General features: G+C 38.8%; 1 protein-coding gene, 1 long non-coding RNA gene and 1 pseudogene across 2 annotated transcripts; 2 read left to right on the top strand and 1 right to left on the bottom strand.

Moving 5' to 3' along the window:
- LOC138037606 (uncharacterized) overlaps positions 1 to 17,815 on the top strand; it is a 67,146-nt pseudogene that overhangs the window by 45,402 nt on the left and 3,929 nt on the right.
- On the bottom strand, positions 473 to 4,141 carry LOC138029777 (uncharacterized). Its single transcript, XR_011127928.1, has 3 exons — positions 4,048 to 4,141; positions 3,141 to 3,256; positions 473 to 865 (listed from the first exon to the last, which is right to left on the bottom strand). It is a non-coding gene; the product is annotated as an uncharacterized lncRNA (long non-coding RNA).
- LOC138030846 (uncharacterized) lies at positions 6,575 to 15,341 on the top strand. The gene is made up of 5 exons (XM_068878714.1): positions 6,575 to 6,789; positions 9,549 to 9,645; positions 11,953 to 12,103; positions 13,909 to 14,038; positions 14,451 to 15,341. Exons 1-5 carry the CDS (start codon positions 6,575 to 6,577, stop codon positions 15,199 to 15,201), a joined length of 1,344 nt encoding a protein of 447 aa, XP_068734815.1. The 3' UTR covers positions 15,202 to 15,341.

Raw genomic sequence — 17,815 nt, 5'->3', positions numbered from 1 at the left:
AATAATTTTGTCACTTATTAAGCTCATTTCTCTGGAGGAATTTTTCTTACAGCAGTTCGTGGGTGTAAAGATAATAAAATTTCTATCCTTCTCGTTGTTTTCCTTTCTTTGCTCTTTGTGTTATTTTTCAAGTTTGTATATTCTAATCGCATCTTCTGTCCGGGGGTCCAAAAAATCCAGTCAAGGCTAGTTCAGAGTATATATGAATATGTCATACTCGGAATAAAAATAATACTGGAATAATAAGCTTACTGGTAATGACGTTAAAATCAGCATTGACCAGATGGACTATCTGTTTCCATGGCGTTCCAATAACTATCATATTCAGGCGTGCTGTTTCGTGCTTTTCAGCCACGAAAAGACATTGAACCTTTTTTGCCAGCTACTTCAGAGACCAGCATTTCTCTTTTCTTTTCATCAACAATCATTATGCATCGGTTATTTAACAAAGAGCAAACAAAAAAGACATCGATAATCCCTACAATCTAATGGTTCATTGTAGAACAACATGAAATTAAAACCGGAAACCAGTGTGCTGACATATCTGAGCTCTTCTTTTTTTGTAACTCTTGTTTTCTTTTCTGGACAGCAGTACAACGTTTTGACGTCACCAGTACCATTTGAGTGTTCTGATACAATTCCTCATCCTCTGATTGATTCTGTGGCTTCTAGAAAAGGTACTTTTAAGACAGTTGCTCCAAGGCCACTTTATGTTGACTAATTTAAAGGGGGACACCACACTTGAATTCACCTAACTTCACTCTAACTCCTACTCATGAATATGTGTGGCTCCACCATGTTCCCTGGGTAAAGATCATTGTCCCCTCCCCACTCCACCCTGACACTTTGGGCAACACTCCTCTCTCTAAATAAGAACACATTGTTAAAAAAATTATGTTTGGTGGGAAGGTTTATTTTAATATTATGTTATTTGGGATTGGCTTTCAGAACAATTTTGCTCCACTACTGATGGTGTTTAACAAACCTGTTTTGTTGTGTATGCAGCAGCTTTCTGCAAGAGAATTGTGATCTCTATTGTTTGTGTTTTTTTTTCTATTTTTAATTCCTATCAGACTGGTTGGGTCATTCATCTTGGGGGTGTGCGTCTGCACTACATAATGGCCAGCAGATTCAAGGTGGATTGTTGCCTAGCAGCCCTCGGGCAGGCCACCAAAATGCATTACCGCAGACATGGCATTGTGCCTTAACAACACAACAAAACATCAGGTATTCTTATATGAATGGTAGGTTGATCTTAGAAATTTTATTACTTGGAGGAGTCTCTAGCTGACCATCTTTTCTGCCACTTAAAATTCTATCCCTTGAAAGATACCGTATGATTGTTTTATTTGCAAGCTTAAAATCACCTGGAATTAATAAGTTCAGGGAAACAATACAGGGCTCCTTTTTAGATCGGGTACTTCATCGGTATTTACAGTCATCAAGGAGATGGTTGATAACTTTTCAAATGATTGGTACTTTAGGCAAAGTATTTGTTATTTTTTTATTTCTCTAGGTTCTGTGTGTTTGAATTAATCTTTTATTCTAATTTACATAATGTCAAGTTTGATAAAACTTAGTTGAGAAAACTGGCGATCAGCACTGCAATATGCTGATCTTAGTGTATGTTGCATGAATTGAATCAAATTTAGCTACTTGAAAATTCACATTGTGAAAATACATTTTGTTAAATTATTTTATTGCAGTACTTTTCCAGTATGATGAATTCTTTGTTTTCTCACAGTGGTCAGAACTTTTTTGGAAATGACTTTTGGTATCCAGGAGATTCTCCAATGATGGAAGGGGTAAAAAATTAATTTTTTTTAAAAAATTGTGCTTACTTGGGCAATAATTTGCAGGTACAACATGATTTGCTTTCTACACAAACCAAAATTTCCAGTCTAGGCAATGAAGACATTTCAAAGTTTCACAGCAAGACCCTCTAGGCACCGGCTTACGACAACACGTCTTGCTATTATCTCTGTAAGACATGGAAAAACCTACACACAGTTCTCAGGAAAAAGCATGTTGGGGAGCGCACGTTTGCTTGTATTTCACCTCACATATATCAAAGCAAAAAAATTTGAGCCTAGAGATAAAAAGCCGATAAAACTGAACATTTCACATGATAAGCGGGCTCTTATATTGGGTTGATGATGGGTTCATCTCCTTTCTTGCCCAAATATCTTGGCTTTTGACTACAGATTGTTTGTTAATTCTTAAACAATATGACAGCCTGTTGCAGAGCTGTCAAAAAGGGCTGGAAGCCATCGGGAAATAGCTAGCCTACTAACTAATCTTAGGCCGGTTACTTTCATTTCGCTGTTAATATTTGGACAAAAATTGAAAACATTGAGAAGGTCAAGAAAAAGTACAGGAAATAAATCCTCTCCAGTTTTCCAAGTCAAAGTAAAGATGCATTTCAACCGCTTTTAACCTGTTTGCCTATAGACTGCAAGCAGTCCCTTGATAAATCAACCACGCAAACAAATAAAATGACCATCCCTTGGTCATTTTATTTGTTTGCGTGACAAGAGACGACTGCCTCAGAAAAGTGCACTGGTAATTTGAACAGATCATGACTTCCCTTTGGATGCCCACACTCTGTTTCTAAAGCTTATCACACATGGAACACTGATTTTTTTTTCTGTAAAATAGGTTACTCTATTGAACAATGTCTTTAAAATTTAATGTCTCGCTCCTTTTTATTTATAATGTAGTTTGGAACTGCCCTTGAGAGAACAGATGTTATTGAACAAGATTGGACCAAAGTAACATCAAGTACAGAGTTAGGTAAAAATACTGTCTTAAATGTCTTGTCGTTTCAATAAAGTGCTGGTCTCATCCTAGGCTGGTTTTCATTTTGCAACAATTATTTGTTCATGTACTGTTAAATAATAATGAAGCAAATTCTCTTCCTCTGCTACTGGAGGTCTTGGAGATAATTTTTTGCTGAGCATGCAATAACTTATATTGAGTTCTTTTTGCTGTTTTTAAGCATTCCAAATTTTGCTCTGAGAATAACTTCCTCAATGTTCTACTGCTCATAAACTAGAGTGTCTTGAGAACGAAGACCTTAAGACCCCGAAAATGAATCTAAGACCTACAAATTTTCTTGTTAGAGAAAATGTACAAGTTACCTCAAGCGAAGTTCAATTCCTTCATTTGCTAAAACTTGTTTCAAAGTGAAAGCTGAGTGATCTGCCTTATTTAACTGAGGAACCACGCTCCATGTGTGGCCAGACATCTTCATTTCCTGTTGGATGATAAAAACCAACTTTAGGGCTAGGGTTAGTCAAATTGAGGGTTTTGGGTTACTTTCTTGGTTTTCGGGGTCTTGGGGTCTTCGTTTTTAAGACACGCCATAAACTATGCATTTGCTTCTGTGATTAACCTACCATGAAATTTTTTGCTTTTTACTTGCAGACTCATCATGGAAGAGTGATTTGACACTTCCTCCTTTGGCAGAATTCTTGAATTCTTCAGTAAGAAAACATTAATTTTTCAAAGATGCATGTTTAATCTGCTGAGCGAAGATGACTGTGAAGATTTCAGATCATTGCACAGTTATGAATGTTTATACTCAACCCAGGGGTTTCAATAAGCACCGACGGCCGACCAAAAACGTCGGCTACTTCGCTCAGAGAAGTCGGCTATTTTTCCCCCTAAATTGAATTAATTGAAGGATTCCTTTGAACCTAAAGTAAAATTCATTTTTGATGGACTTGAATGTACTTTTTTTAAACCTCAATTTCAAAATAATTATCAGATTTGATACTTCCATCTTCGAGCTACAATGAACGGCATTTTTACCGAGACCAACCGTCGCATTTTTTACGTAATTCAATTACCGTAGTAATTCGTTTTTTTTTCAAGAAAAAGCTGTCTTTGGTGGCAAGTTAGTGCTAAAATTGGGGTGCGTCTTATAGCCAAGTATTTTCGCGGGGTGTCTCTAAAACGAAGACCTCTAAAACAAAGATCCTAAGACCCTAAGACCTAAAAAAACTCTAAAAACGAAGACCCCCTAATTTTCTTAGCAGTTTTTACCTTTAGTGAAGTTCTGCTCCTTTTTTATCCGGCCAATTTTGTTCATATTGCGATGTTTTGTCCGCCATCTTGAGCTGAGTAACCAGGCTCGCACACTTGGCCGGAAGTTAGGCTACCTACCGATTTGCTTCCTTCTGTCAATCATGTGGAGGAAGAGAGAGCGCGTGCTTTGCCGTGTTTAGCAAGTGAATTGTTCTGTCTATGAATCGTACCTTACATCGGCCCAGCCATGGATTGGTGTGTGAATCGAACATGATTTAATTTGATTTAATTCTGGCATCTTAGTAGTGATTCATTTGCTTGTAATAGTTTGCCCAGAAATGATTTCTTAGCGTACTAGGCATTCACGTGGGAAAATTCTCTTGGGCTGATCCGACAGAAAAGGTCTCAGAAAGGTAGACTAATGGCCTTAATTTTTTTACAAGCAAAATCTGAATGAAAGACGACAGTTTAAGTGTAAAACACAAGACAAGAAAGTGGTCGCATCATGTGAAATAAAGAATGTCACCTTGTGTTGCACTATGCCTAGTTTAGGTATAAGTCCATAGAAGATCAGAAAGTATGTCTACTTGGGAAATTGCCGGAAAGAGATCAACGAACCTATGTCAGTTTAAGGACCTTTCGGCATTTCGGACTAGTTCAAACACCTTCATTTGCTACTCCGAGTTTCATGCTTCTCGCGAAGCAATCATCATGTAAATAGAGGATATTAAACGGTGGCGAGAAGATATGAACTTTATGTTCGAGATATTGTTCTTGCCACTCGAACATAAAATTCATATCTTCGAACTAACGTGTAATGTTCTTTTTATTATATAAACATACAGATGACGGCGTTTTTGATGACTTTCCGAAGATTTCCGACCAATTTCCGAAAATGTCCGAAGATTTCCAAAATTGTTCCGGAGGCTTGACGAACGTTTCCGAACATTTTCCAAACACTTTCCGAAGATTGCCAAAGATTTTCGAGAAAGACCCGAAGATGTTTCGATGATACACAAACGAATTTAAGTACAATTTAAGAGACAAACTAACCTTAGGCCTAAAACGTTTGTTTAGGCCTAATTAGGCCTAATGTTAGCTTTTATAAATGTTTTATAGTTTTTACTCTCTGTATTGGTAAAACAATGATCTGTGATTCCGGATTCCGGCTTTTAGGACAACCCTGGAAAGGTGGAGAGGGATAAAACATACCTTCTTCGTTCATCCAGCCTTTCTTGTGCACTGAAATTTGCATCCTTGGTGGCGTGTTGATATTCAGCTGTCGAACACCTTTGAATATGACTCTCGGTGGGAGTTTTTCGCCGTTCGCTTTCACTTGAAGTCTGAAGTCTGAACTCTGACTATTTATTAAGTCGGAAGGTTCAAATAAAAGTGTATGTTTATCATTTCAGGTGTCAACTTTTAGCTTTTGTTTTTACGTATATCATTAAATGCGTGACTTTTTCACTTTGTTTAATACGTTAACAAAAAGAGTTCGCATGCCAATTGTGGAAGGATAATGGGCCCTTTGCAGGATAGTGATCACATGGTACAAATCCGCCATACTGGGACGCAAATTGTGTCCTGGCACATCTAAAACAAAGGCTGGTTAATCTAAATTTTCTTTGTTTTAGATGTCCCAGTGGGCAGTTTGCGTCCCAGTATGGCGGATTTGTACCATGTGATCACTATCCTGCAAAGGGCCCATTATTGTTCTCAAATTCATCACATCCTTTTGATAACTCTCAATTTTTTGGTGCGTCTTATAACCGAGTATTTTCGCGTAATTGTCAGTTTGAGAACTTAGCTTGATTAAATTGCTAAGTTAGGGGTGCGTCTTATAACCGAATTAGGGTTTAGGGGTATGTTCAGTTACGTTTGGTAACATATGAAGACGTTTTATGCAAAACAGGTTGCTATTACGTGGGATGCCACAGGCATGCCACGTCAAAAATCCAGTGTAGTTTTCTTTTATTTTTCATTGTAGTCACAAATGTGCATACCCCAGGGATAGTAGATTACACGCTCGATAAGAATCCCGGATGATACAATAGGAACCATCGCGCCTCGAACTCGGGACACGCGCCGCGGGAGCGAGTAAGTTCCCACTTAGCCAACGAAGCAACTCTGATCACGTGATAGTTTGCTATATCTTACTTAATATCTTCTTTGGAGTCACACTAAGTTAAGCCCCTGGCTGGAGTCACACTAAATTAAGCCCCTGATGTTGAAATCGTCATAGTTTGTACTTTGTACCTGATCACGTGACTGGGAGCAAGGGCACTTGAGTTCATGAATGAATGGCGTCGTGTTGCTTTTTGTTTACGCTCGCCGATAATTCACTCAACATGGTGTCAGAAGCGGTTGTTTGAGTCTTTTGACGGGAAGATAGCTGGATAGCCGAGGCTCTCAGAAGAAAATACGGGAGAGTTCTTCGAGGTCACTCGAGCGACGCTACATATTTTCAAAAGAGAACGTAAGAAATTATTCGCTGCGACAGCCGAAGAAACCCGGGAAGTAAGTGTACTACTGTTCCGGAGAAATCATGGCTAACAAAATTACTGCACCCGAAATGTTCGATTTCAAAAAGCCAGACGAGTGGGAGAAATGGATTCGTCGGTTTGGTAGATATCGGATGGCGTGTGATCTACACAAGAAAAGCGAAGAAGTTCAAGTAAACACATTGCTCTACGCCATGGGCGATGCCGCCGACGATGTTATGACTACATTTATGTTTGAGGATGAGGGAGACAGACTAAAGTACGACAATAGCAGTTACCATTGTAGACAGTGTAGATTGCTGTTCCTACTGTAGACAGTGTAGATAGCTGTTCCCATTGTAGACAGTGTAGAGAACTGTTCCTACTGTAGACAGTGTAGATGACTGTTCCTACTGTAGACGGTGTAGATAGCTGTTAATTCTTACTGTAGATAGTGTAGATAGCTGTTCCCATTGTAGACAGTGTAGATAGCTGTTCCTACTGTAGACACTGTAGGTAGCTGATCCCATTGTAGACAGTGTAGAGAACTGTTCCTACTGTAGACAGTGTCGATAGGTGTTCTTACTGTAGACAGTGTAGATGGCTGTTTCCATTGTAGACAGTCTAAATAACTGTTCCTACTGTAGACAGTGTGCTTACGGTGGATAGTATATATGGGCATACATGACCGTTAAAGAATAACGTATGTATCTTATTTGCATATATTCGTGATATCGTATCATTCTATGTAGACCGTTCATTTTAGTGTACATGAGGATCCTTGAACTCATTTGCATATATTCGTGATAGCGTATCATGAAATTACGACCGCGAAAACACTCTCAGTGTGTTCATTTGGCCATTGTGAGTCAACTCCCACCATTAGAAAGCACTGTTTGGGAATTCCAGCCCCATTCATCCCAATATAGGAATCAATGAAAGGAGAACTGTCAAAAAGTAGTGGATACATTGCTTACAAAATGGAAATTCTGTTGCGATCAGTTGCTTTCTGATCTTGTTACGAAACAATGACTGAATTGGCGTTTGATTTTTATCTAAAAAGAATGCGTTATCATTGGCAGGCTACACCAGGTCGTTTTCAAAATTTGAAGGGTCCTCAACTATGTAAACAGCTACGAATGCCTCAGTTTGCGATAAGTAAAAACAAGGATTTGTTTCCAAAACTTTTCAACCTTTCACGAAATCTGGAACGTATTATGAAACATGTCGTATTTGGTTGCATTTTATAGATGTAAAAGAGCCAGATGAAAACAATTGTCAACCGGTGTTTTCGACTCCTTTAAACGTTTTATGTTGAGGAAAAAATAAATTGACCTTTTCAACTTGTACGTTTTGTGTTCCCATTGATGTTACTCTACAGAGAACGGTTTCTTTCAAATGTCGTCTTATGCTCGTGCTCGTAAACAATGAGTCAACTTTTTTACCTGGGTTAAGCCATTTACGAACGAAAATATGGAAATTTCGTGTTAAGAAGAATTCCCTTGAGAACTTCACGCTATATGCAATGAGAAAACGTGCAAGCTAGAGAGGTCAATTCATGTTTGATTCTTATCGTAAAGGAATGCTTCACTGTTCAACTTAAACAAGATGATAGCGAAAACATCTGAATATAACCAACACAATGATGAAATAATCCAAACTAAAAGATCAGTAGTTTGCTTTAGGTGAACACAATTGTCACTGTCCACGGCAATCTCGCGGCGTGCTCCTTTGCTAATGCGAGTGGACCTGTGAACTTGGCGGATCGACCAGCAAATGTCTCTTCGCATTCATTTTTAACACTCATAGCACAGTGACACCTTAAATTTTACACTGAACAATGGCTCGGTAACACATGCTAACTACAACGAGTATCAATCCCGTCGAAAAGAACGAAAAGAAGTCGAAGAATATTTCAACGTATTACGTTGCGGCATTACTTCGGAAAGTGAACCATCGGAGAATCGATATTGATCGTTGGTATATCAATTTGAATTCAACTGAGTGAGTGACAAATTGGCATGTCTTGAAAAAAATCGATAATGGTCGTTGACTTGTCAAATTAACTTACATCTGAGTGAGTGACAAATTTGCATATTCTGACCCCTAACGATAGTCGTGGATACGTGAAATATCCACGACTAAAAATAGGTCCCTTGGGGGACATGTGCTTACGGGTAGCAAATGCTACACCATTAACATTCTCTGTGTGATTGTTGTCTTTTTGAAATGGGCGTTGACAATGAGTGCTTGGAATGCAAGTTTTTCAGATAAACGCTGCATCTGGCTACTGTAACAGTTACAAAAACTGAGTGAATTTCGAAGGAAGCATGGATGCATTTATAGGGAAAATAAAGAAAAAACGAAATAATGAGCGAGAGGTAGTAAGGGGTGATCTTTTTGAAAATTAAGGTCAATGCAGAGATCCTTTCTTGGATTTGTTTTTTATTTTTTCACCCAAGAAGAGCACTGGTTATTCTCAAGGTTTAATATGTTTGTCAAATAATTCTGTATCACGGGCGATCATGTACAAAGATAGAAAACAAATCACGAGCACGTCACTTGATAGCCCCGCATTTGCATGATACCTTACCTCCCGATTTTTCCGGGAAAATTTTTTGGTTTGGATGAAAAAAACAATATTTTCCCCGGAAAATTATTTAAAGGTAATTTCGTGACCTTTCTGGTGTTAGTTTGTCTTGGTTTTAGTTTGCTACTAAAATTAGATTGTCAAATTACAAATTCAAGTTATTTTACCATCTCAGCAACTGTCTACAAAGAATTTTCATGTAAAACGAAGTCTACTTCTACCCGTCGGGAATTTATATTTTAAATTTTATGCAAAATTTCGGCATTAAACATCTCGATCTCGACGTGCCAAAAATATGCATATCCCGTCTATTGGCACATGTCAAAGTATAAAGTTGTTTTATAAGACGAAAAAAATTACCTTGCCTAAAAACCCACTCTATTAGCTCGTTACCAATCCTCTAAATTGCATGTTTCAATTTTTGGCGCACTTTCCATTTTCCGCCAAAGTCACTATCGGGAGAATCTAGGACAAGCATCTGGCGATTTTGTGATATGTCGGCAAAATCTCGGACGGTCAGGAAACTACGAAATCCCCGATGATCTGGTATTTTGCCGACATATGAAAACTAGGCTTTAATGTCGGCTTGCTTAAACTAGCTACCAAACTAAGTTTGGTTATGCATCTCGGCAGCTTTCAATATGCTAGCCTGAGAAGTTTACCTCTACCTGTGAGAAATTTATAATGGTCAATTTATTTTGATTTTTTGGCATAAGAGATATCGACATGACAAAAATATGCACATCACGTCGGCAAGTGTCAGAGAGCAAGTTGCCTTTGATGACAACTGATGAGATTTTCACAAAATGTTTCGAAATTCGAAAGTATCAGACATCTCACTGGAATATCAACATGAAAGCTCATTGGAGAGGTTTTATAGGCATTTTAACTCCAAAGGCTGGAATCACAAACGTGAAAAGAATATTAGTAAAAAAGCCTTAAACAACAAATAACAAGACACACAATGTATTTAGTTTTATACACAAACCAAAGCAAACGATCAATCTCCAGTCAGCATTCCAAAGAAATTTCAACTTTTTATCTTAACAATCCTCAAAAGGCTTTAGTAAAGTAAACTGTCATAGTATTGCTGTGCTGATTGTTGAGGGAGGAATCCCGTATCCCTAAATATCCTGTATCCTGTTGATTCTTGTGGTTTGTGGTTTCACTTTAATACCAGTTCGGTTTTTTAAACATCCTGCACACCGTTAATTTCCTCCCCAAATATCCCATATCCCTGGAAATTTTTTTTTAAATATCCCGTATTCCTGATAACCCCTAATAGGGCCTCGTTGTTTTCACTGGCAAATTTAGTAGCATTAATAATAAGAAATAACCTCTTTTTGTTTTAATCTCTCCACATTTTCCGAAGTTTACCCGAGGTTGTAGTTCCCTGTAACTGGACAATTTGTGTTGACTGTTTGTGCATCCCACGGATACGCTCTTATAGGCGTCTTGTTGAGTAATCGTTGCATCAAAACTTGTCTTCCACCAAAACAGTAAATGCTTCTTTTAGTTTCATTGGTTACGGTGAGCCTTTTTGTTCGCTCAGATTAAAATGACATATTCTTATCGTTTGACTGAACTGATTTCTCATGTTGACCGATCAAAATTATTGTGGTTTGTCTACAAACCAAAATGTTTCAATTCGCGCTTGAAGAAACGCGCAAAAAAGTTTGCCGTTCACGGCAGCTTTAAATTGGTAGTAATGCGATGACATGAAGTTGCTGAAACGTCATCCAACGTTAAAATCATTAATTTTCCTTTTGAAATGGTTTTCCAAATCTTTCTTCGCTGGAAATTATAAAAAAAATGTTTGTAACTGCGCACTCAGTGTCGCTGTTGATAAGAAATCTTCCTTTAACTTTGTACTCAAATTGCCGCCCAGGACGCTAGAAATCGCATTTCAGAGCTACCAGATTTCAAAATTTTCTTGGGGAGCATGCTCCCAGATTCCCCTAGATGAAGGGGCGTGGCGGCCCCTTGGATGATGCAGTGGGCTACTAGACTTAAAGCAGCTGCCTACTTCAAATTTTATTGAAAACCCTGTCAACCCATTGACTCTGAGAAGTGAGACTTAAATGGTAAATTTTACTGTGTCAATTAGGGACGGTTCATGAGTCAGTGGGCTCAAGAATACCGATAAAAAAAGCCTAAAAATATATTAAGGCTAAAGCAGATTTAAACGCATCATCTCTGCAATACTGGCGTAGTGAGTGCTCTTCCAATAACCCAACAGACTGGGAGCTGCTCATTTGGGGAGTTGACCCTTTGACGTCCAAACCGGCTTAAACTGGCCAGACTTAGTATTTTGCTCTGTCTAACACCAGACGATTTTACTCGTCAATGGGGAACCCCTGGAAGTCAATGGGTTAATCACTCACTGAAAAACTATGTCCCCATTAATTAGTATTGTTTATATAATAACCCAAGTTATGGCCAGCTCCTGACTTGATCGCTCAATCATTGGAACACAGCACTTAGTTTATTATCGCGATTCCTTACTGCTAAAAGTGACATTCACAATTGGATGACCTGAATACCTTGCATTAATGTAGTGCACTTTTTTTATTTTAAGGATGTTAATGGTGATCATACTGAATGAGTATGATCACGAGTGCTCAAGCTGGGCCCAGCGTTGTCTGAGAAACTGCACAATAAAGTGCTTTTTGTAAGGGGATGAAGTAATCCAAAGCTCTTGACTTTGAACCTTCCAATTTTATATTACGTTTAAGGCAGTGCTGGTCAATAACAGACAAGCACTCTTCGTTGAGAGCTATCGTGCAGAAGGACAAGCAAACTGACTAAAGAGTGTAATCATTAAGCTTCATGTAAAAATAATGACATTTATAGAAATTAAAAGGAAATCTTTGTTTGCAGAAAGGAGATATCAAGTTTGAAGGAGTCAGTCCAGTAGAAGTAACTATTAAGGATGAAAAATATCAACATGGTATCCAACACTGTGGATTGCACATCAAACCACCAACACATGGCATTTCAAACGGTACAACATAACATACATACACACATACTTAACTGACTGCATGCTCCCCATAGGGACTTTCCAGGGCCAGTGATGCTCAACAGAATAGATCAAAAACTACAAGTCAACTTAAACTGAGAATCCCACCTTGCCTGAGGCAGGCCGTTAACATGAAAGTGGGATGAAATGCTTGGTTCCTGGTTTCGGGATGAAATGACACATTTTGTCTAATAAATATATGGCTGACCCAAAAGCACACAGTCTTGAGATTTGTTGACTTGGTCTGACATTTCTTGTCATTTACTGGAGAACAGCATGAAGTCAGACCAATACGAGAATTTCTCGTCTCAGTCTATTGTAGCAACCGAGACTAATTCAGACCGGTCCGAGTTCATTGTGAGGCCAGTCTCATGCCGCTCTGAGTTTGTCCCGGTCTCATGGAAATACCCCCTCAAATTCCAGGATCAAATTCAACCGCGCACCAGTGGCTCAGTTGGTTGAGCATCCGGCTGCCAAGTGGGAGGTCATGAGTTCGACTCCGGCTGGACCAACACTCAGAGTCTTATGATAACTGAGGAGAAAGTGATGCCTTTTTAATTTCATCTGCAAATGGTTAGACTTTCAAGTTTTCTCAGATAAGGACTATAAACTGTAGGACCCGTCTCACAACCCTTGAATGTCCACAACCCAGTGGGACGTAAAAGAACCGACACACTATTCATAAAGAGTAGGGCATGGAGCTCCCGGTGTTGTGGTCAGGACTCATTTCATTCATTCATGTGCTGGATGAGATCGCTAATGGACTGATAGCCTGTATATGCTGACGTCCGATCTCACCCATAGATCACTTGCTTGTAAAGCGCATTTGAATATGTCAATAGAAAATGCACTATATAAATTCATTAATTACCATTACCATTAGCTAGTGGTTGACCAGTCAAGTGGGTGTGGGATGTCCAAGACCTCCAGGCAACCACCCTAATCACTGGGCTACACAACCTCCTACCTACATGTAGCAAAAAAATTCGTATTAGCTGTTAAAAAAAGAAATGAAAATTTAGCAATACATTGCCCTTGGTTAAACGATCCATGATCTGTTAAACCGGAGTTTGTAATGGACCGAATTCAAAGAATTGTGTCCATCTTATTGTCTTGATAAGCATCTGCTCAAAATTGTTTGAAGGGTGGAATATAGTCCAGCTATCATTCAAATTAATTAGTATCGAGACACATAACTGTAACTGGTTTTGATAGCACATATCTGCTTGTTAACTCATTGACCCCTGAGAGTTACACTTATAGATTTTACGCTGTATAATGCCAGACAATTTTATCCACCCTGGTCAGAGTTTTTCTATGTCCTTGTGTGGGCCCATTTCCATCAGTAGGGCTAACGCTCACATGGTTCATATGGGATTGAAATCTAGCACTTCACATTACACTCTATTCAGTTAAATTTTATTCATCAACTGGGGGCGTCCAAGGACGTTTGAGGGGTGAATGGGGGCTAAGAAATTGGCGCCTTATTTGTGTCAGTTGATGCATCAGTAGGGAGTTTAAGCACGCAGCGTTTTTGAGCCGTGAACGGCAACTGGAAATGAGCAGTTTGCATGCCAGGGCAGTAGTGTCTCCCAGATTTTTAACCTAATCATCTCTAATGGAGGAAAGACAGTTAAATTAGCAAGACAAGGTGTATTGACAAGACAGGTTAAATTTAATTAAAATGGAAAACAGCTCACTTCGGGTTGCCGTCCGCGGCTCAAAAACGTCACATGCTTAGACTCCCTATTAACTCATCCCTCTGCCTTTGTTTTCATGGTCATCAGAAGTTAGAACACAGACACCATGGAGGTTGAAGAAGCCTAAACCAATTCAAGTTGCTCAATGTCAGAACAAAAGGAAAGGAAAGCCAAGAAAACTAATCAATGCACTGGTTTACTCCCATCAAAAGTCAGTGTGAGTGTGCTGAAAACAGGTGTTATGGTATTAGAAAGAACTGTTAACTGCATGCACATATTAAGTGGAACACTTCCTCAATTGGTTATGCAAAATTTAGGCTTTTAAATTTAATGCTGGCAAAAAATAATTATTTTCTTTGTCTTGGTAGACTTAGGTTTTCATAAAAATTGCTTCTCTAAACTTGTCATTATTTTTAGGCATTATAGAGAATTGCACCACTTCCTGATGGAAAATTCTGGGTTATACTACCCTCAGAGATTGCTGTCAGGCTTGATCCCCTTGGTCTGAGCACAATTAATACTGTAACAGCAGATTCACCATGGCCAATTATATAGACCTGGCATTATGTTGCCGGGCTTATAAACTGAATTGATTTGACTGTTTTATGGTTTTTGCCTCTTCAACGCAGGCAAAGAGAAAGAGAACGAGCCATAAGAGACAAGATCAAGTGTCTGAGTACAATGCTTCCATGGAAAGACCCTAAAAACAACCACCCTTCAAGGAAGGACATTCTAGAAAGTGCAGCAAGATGCATCATGCAACTCCTAGAAGACATTTGTGAATCATACCTCCAGAAAAGGTTGAAAACAGAGGAACTGAAGGCAGCTGCTTTACAAGGCAACATGGTGTTTAATTTAAGTAATAATAATAATAATTGTCAAGGTGACACTTGTAAAGTCAATGATGCATCCTTGGAAACAGATGTGGGTGGTAGCCCTTCCAGTACACCAGACCTTGTAGTGGATGACGATTTCTCCCTTAAGTCAGCTTCACCAGCCTCAGAATTGAGCAGTCAGGGATCAGAGGTATCAGATTCCACAGTTCCAAATGGTTCAAAAACTAGAGAAAATGCTAAACATGTTAAGAGGCCTATGAATGCTTTCATTTTGTTCAGCAAGAACCATCGTACATTCTTCAAGCAGTTGTATCCTGGAAGAGATAATCGTAAAATCAGCACCCTCCTTGCTGAAAAATGGAGAAGTATGAAACCAGAGGAGAAAGAACCATACCGACTGGAGGCTAAAGAATTAATGAGACAAACTAAAGAATCTCATCCAGATTTCAAGTACTGTGATGGGGTAAAGAAAACAGGGATATTGACAGCCAATGGGGACAGTACCAGGCCACCTACATGTACCTTGGATCATGGCTACAGGTGAGATTTTCCCTGTAGGCTCTCTTGTCTCCCATAAAACCCAATTCAAGGTAGTTTTGAAATGATCACGTAATGAAGGACTACATGTATTTTTGAAACCTTTGGTGACCAGTAATAATGGCTTCAAATGTCGGAGACTGTATAAAAGAAAGTTCACTATTCAGGGACTTCCTGGTAAGGAACCAGTAAGAAGTAGGTATCTGGGGATAACTAGAAAAATGACTCACAGTTTTAGTGACTTCTTGAGACGAGAAATCTGCACTATGGACAATTAAATGCTTCTGGCAAGAAATGCCATAAAACTAATTATACAGCCACAAATTATGACATTTTCAGTTGGTGCATTAAGCTTAGTACATGTACATAATTAGGCTATCAGATCTCCTAAGAGTGGCACTTACTGATTTTGCTCTTACACCAAACAATTTTACTTGTCAATGGGGTACCCTTTTTGGGGAAAAAGGGCTAACAACATCTAGGTCCACAGAAAAATGGTCAGCTCCAATCCTTTCCTTCCTGAGAGGAAAGGGATTAAGGGGCAGTCCCCCTAATGGAAAGCACCAGACTATTTCGTGCACTGGTTGCCAACAAATAGTGTCTTAAGGTTTCCCATTTTTTTGAAGCAACCCCTCCTCACAGTCTATTAAGTTATCAAGTGAACCTAAACTGCACAAAATGAAAGAAAGATTAAAGCACTTACTGTGGCACTAGTGATGCTAAAATTGTTGGTACAGTGAAGTTTTGAATAAAATGATCATTACCTACACCTGTGTAAGATTTGCTACCATTTAAGTATTTACAACAAAGCAAATAAATTATGGAGATTTTTAAACATTTTTTCTTTGACTGTCCTTAGAGTTGGCTCTCATAACCTAAGACAAAGGTAAGGATGAAATTACTTTTAACCCATTGACCCCTGGGAGTGAGATTTTACTTTGTCTAATGCCAGACACGTTTTTACTTGTCAACTGGGGGTGTCCTGGGGAGTGAATGAGTTATTAACCCTTAATGGCCCCTCCATTAGCCCATCGATTCCTGGGAGTGACACTTAACAGATTTGAGTCTGTCCAACACCAGATGATTTTACTTGTCAACTGAGGGTGTCCTGGGGTGCCTGCAGAGGAGCGAATGGATTTAATATTTCTGTGTATCCAGGATCATTTGCTTTTTGTTGTGTTTCAGAGGTGCTTTATATGCAAATGGGAAGGATTTTAAGCCTGCTTTGAAGAGGACCCAAAGCCAACGAGGTAATACACAGCCAGGTTTGTCTGTAAAAGCATTTAGTATTTAGTTTGGACTTGGACTTGGTTTGATTTGGACTACAGTAGCTAGGTATTGTATTGTTGGAGTCTGACCATGTAGAAGAGCACACAGCTATTTCTGTAGTGTGACCCTGGCCACCTGGGTAGTGAAACAAATACATTGTACAAGCTATAGTAAAAACAAAAGTCATTATCCAAATTTCAGAAAACATTTGCTACGTGTAGAGTAGATTTGGCTCCATTATTCTTTGGTTCAAAAATTGATCAAGAGCAGTTACATGGAAATAAAAATAACTGATTTCGGGGGCCATGCCTGTGATTCAGCACGCTCGTATTCCCTGGTTTCACCTACGACCTGACACTTGAACGTTTCACTGAAAACCATGCAATTCCATGTGGCATCAATCTTGCTGCAGTGATAATTAATAAGGGATTAACCTAGAAATAGCATTCATGGAGGAGCAAGGGTGTCTTAAGATTCAGCGTTTGCCAACTGGGTATTTTTGATGATTTTGATATAATAAAGTAAGCAGGAAAGAAGAAAAAGCCAAGCATGGCAAAAGAATGTTTACAGCCATTATAAGATTGAGACTTGTTATTGTTACTTTGTTCTTAAAAAAAGACAAGATCATGAAGAAAAACAACTTGCCAACCACAGATTATGAAATGTTGCTGCCTGCTACATTGGAAAGCAAGTCAGTTCAAAAGAGTGTGACACTAAATGCCATCCTACACCAAGACGACAACCACCACTTTACGATGCAAAACCTTAAGTCAAGCGAAAGTCATGGGAGTCCAGTAATTAAAGCTAATGTGGAGTGGCATCCCAGTGCATGTGACTTGTGGGTTCATTGTGACAAGTGTAAGGAGTGTCAAGTGTTACCAGATGGGACTGACCCTGCATGTCTACCTGACAAATGGTACTGTAAAATGAACAAAAAAATTGTATCAAAATTAAGGTTTGCTGTACAGTAAAATCATGCATTTTATTACTTACAGGGCTCTACTGAAACAAGTCATTCTTTCCTCAAACTTGTCAACAGTTATGTTTTTCAGTCAAGGTGGCAACAAATTATGCCTTCTTCTTCGAAACTTAATCGTTTACTAGTTAATCTGCATAATTGTCAAATTCTATAGTTTTTAAAAGATGCTTTATATCCTGACAAAGGTTTCCTATATGCCATGTTGTCTTGGCCAGCCGCTAAACTCAAGTACACTTTTTTATTTAAAGATATCACACTGCCTACTTTTTCAGGGTTATTAAAATTTAAGTATTGGGAAAATGATATGAAATAACAGGAGAACTGCCTGAAAAAGCAAAGCTCTGTTACAACTATAATGACCACTAAGGTAAAA

Source organism: Montipora capricornis, chromosome 2 (genome assembly GCF_036669925.1).
Source record: "Montipora capricornis isolate CH-2021 chromosome 2, ASM3666992v2, whole genome shotgun sequence".
NCBI classification, from domain to species: domain Eukaryota; kingdom Metazoa; phylum Cnidaria; class Anthozoa; order Scleractinia; family Acroporidae; genus Montipora; species Montipora capricornis.
Note: the sequence above shows the minus strand (reverse complement) of the source record. Positions and strands in the feature narration are given on the sequence as shown.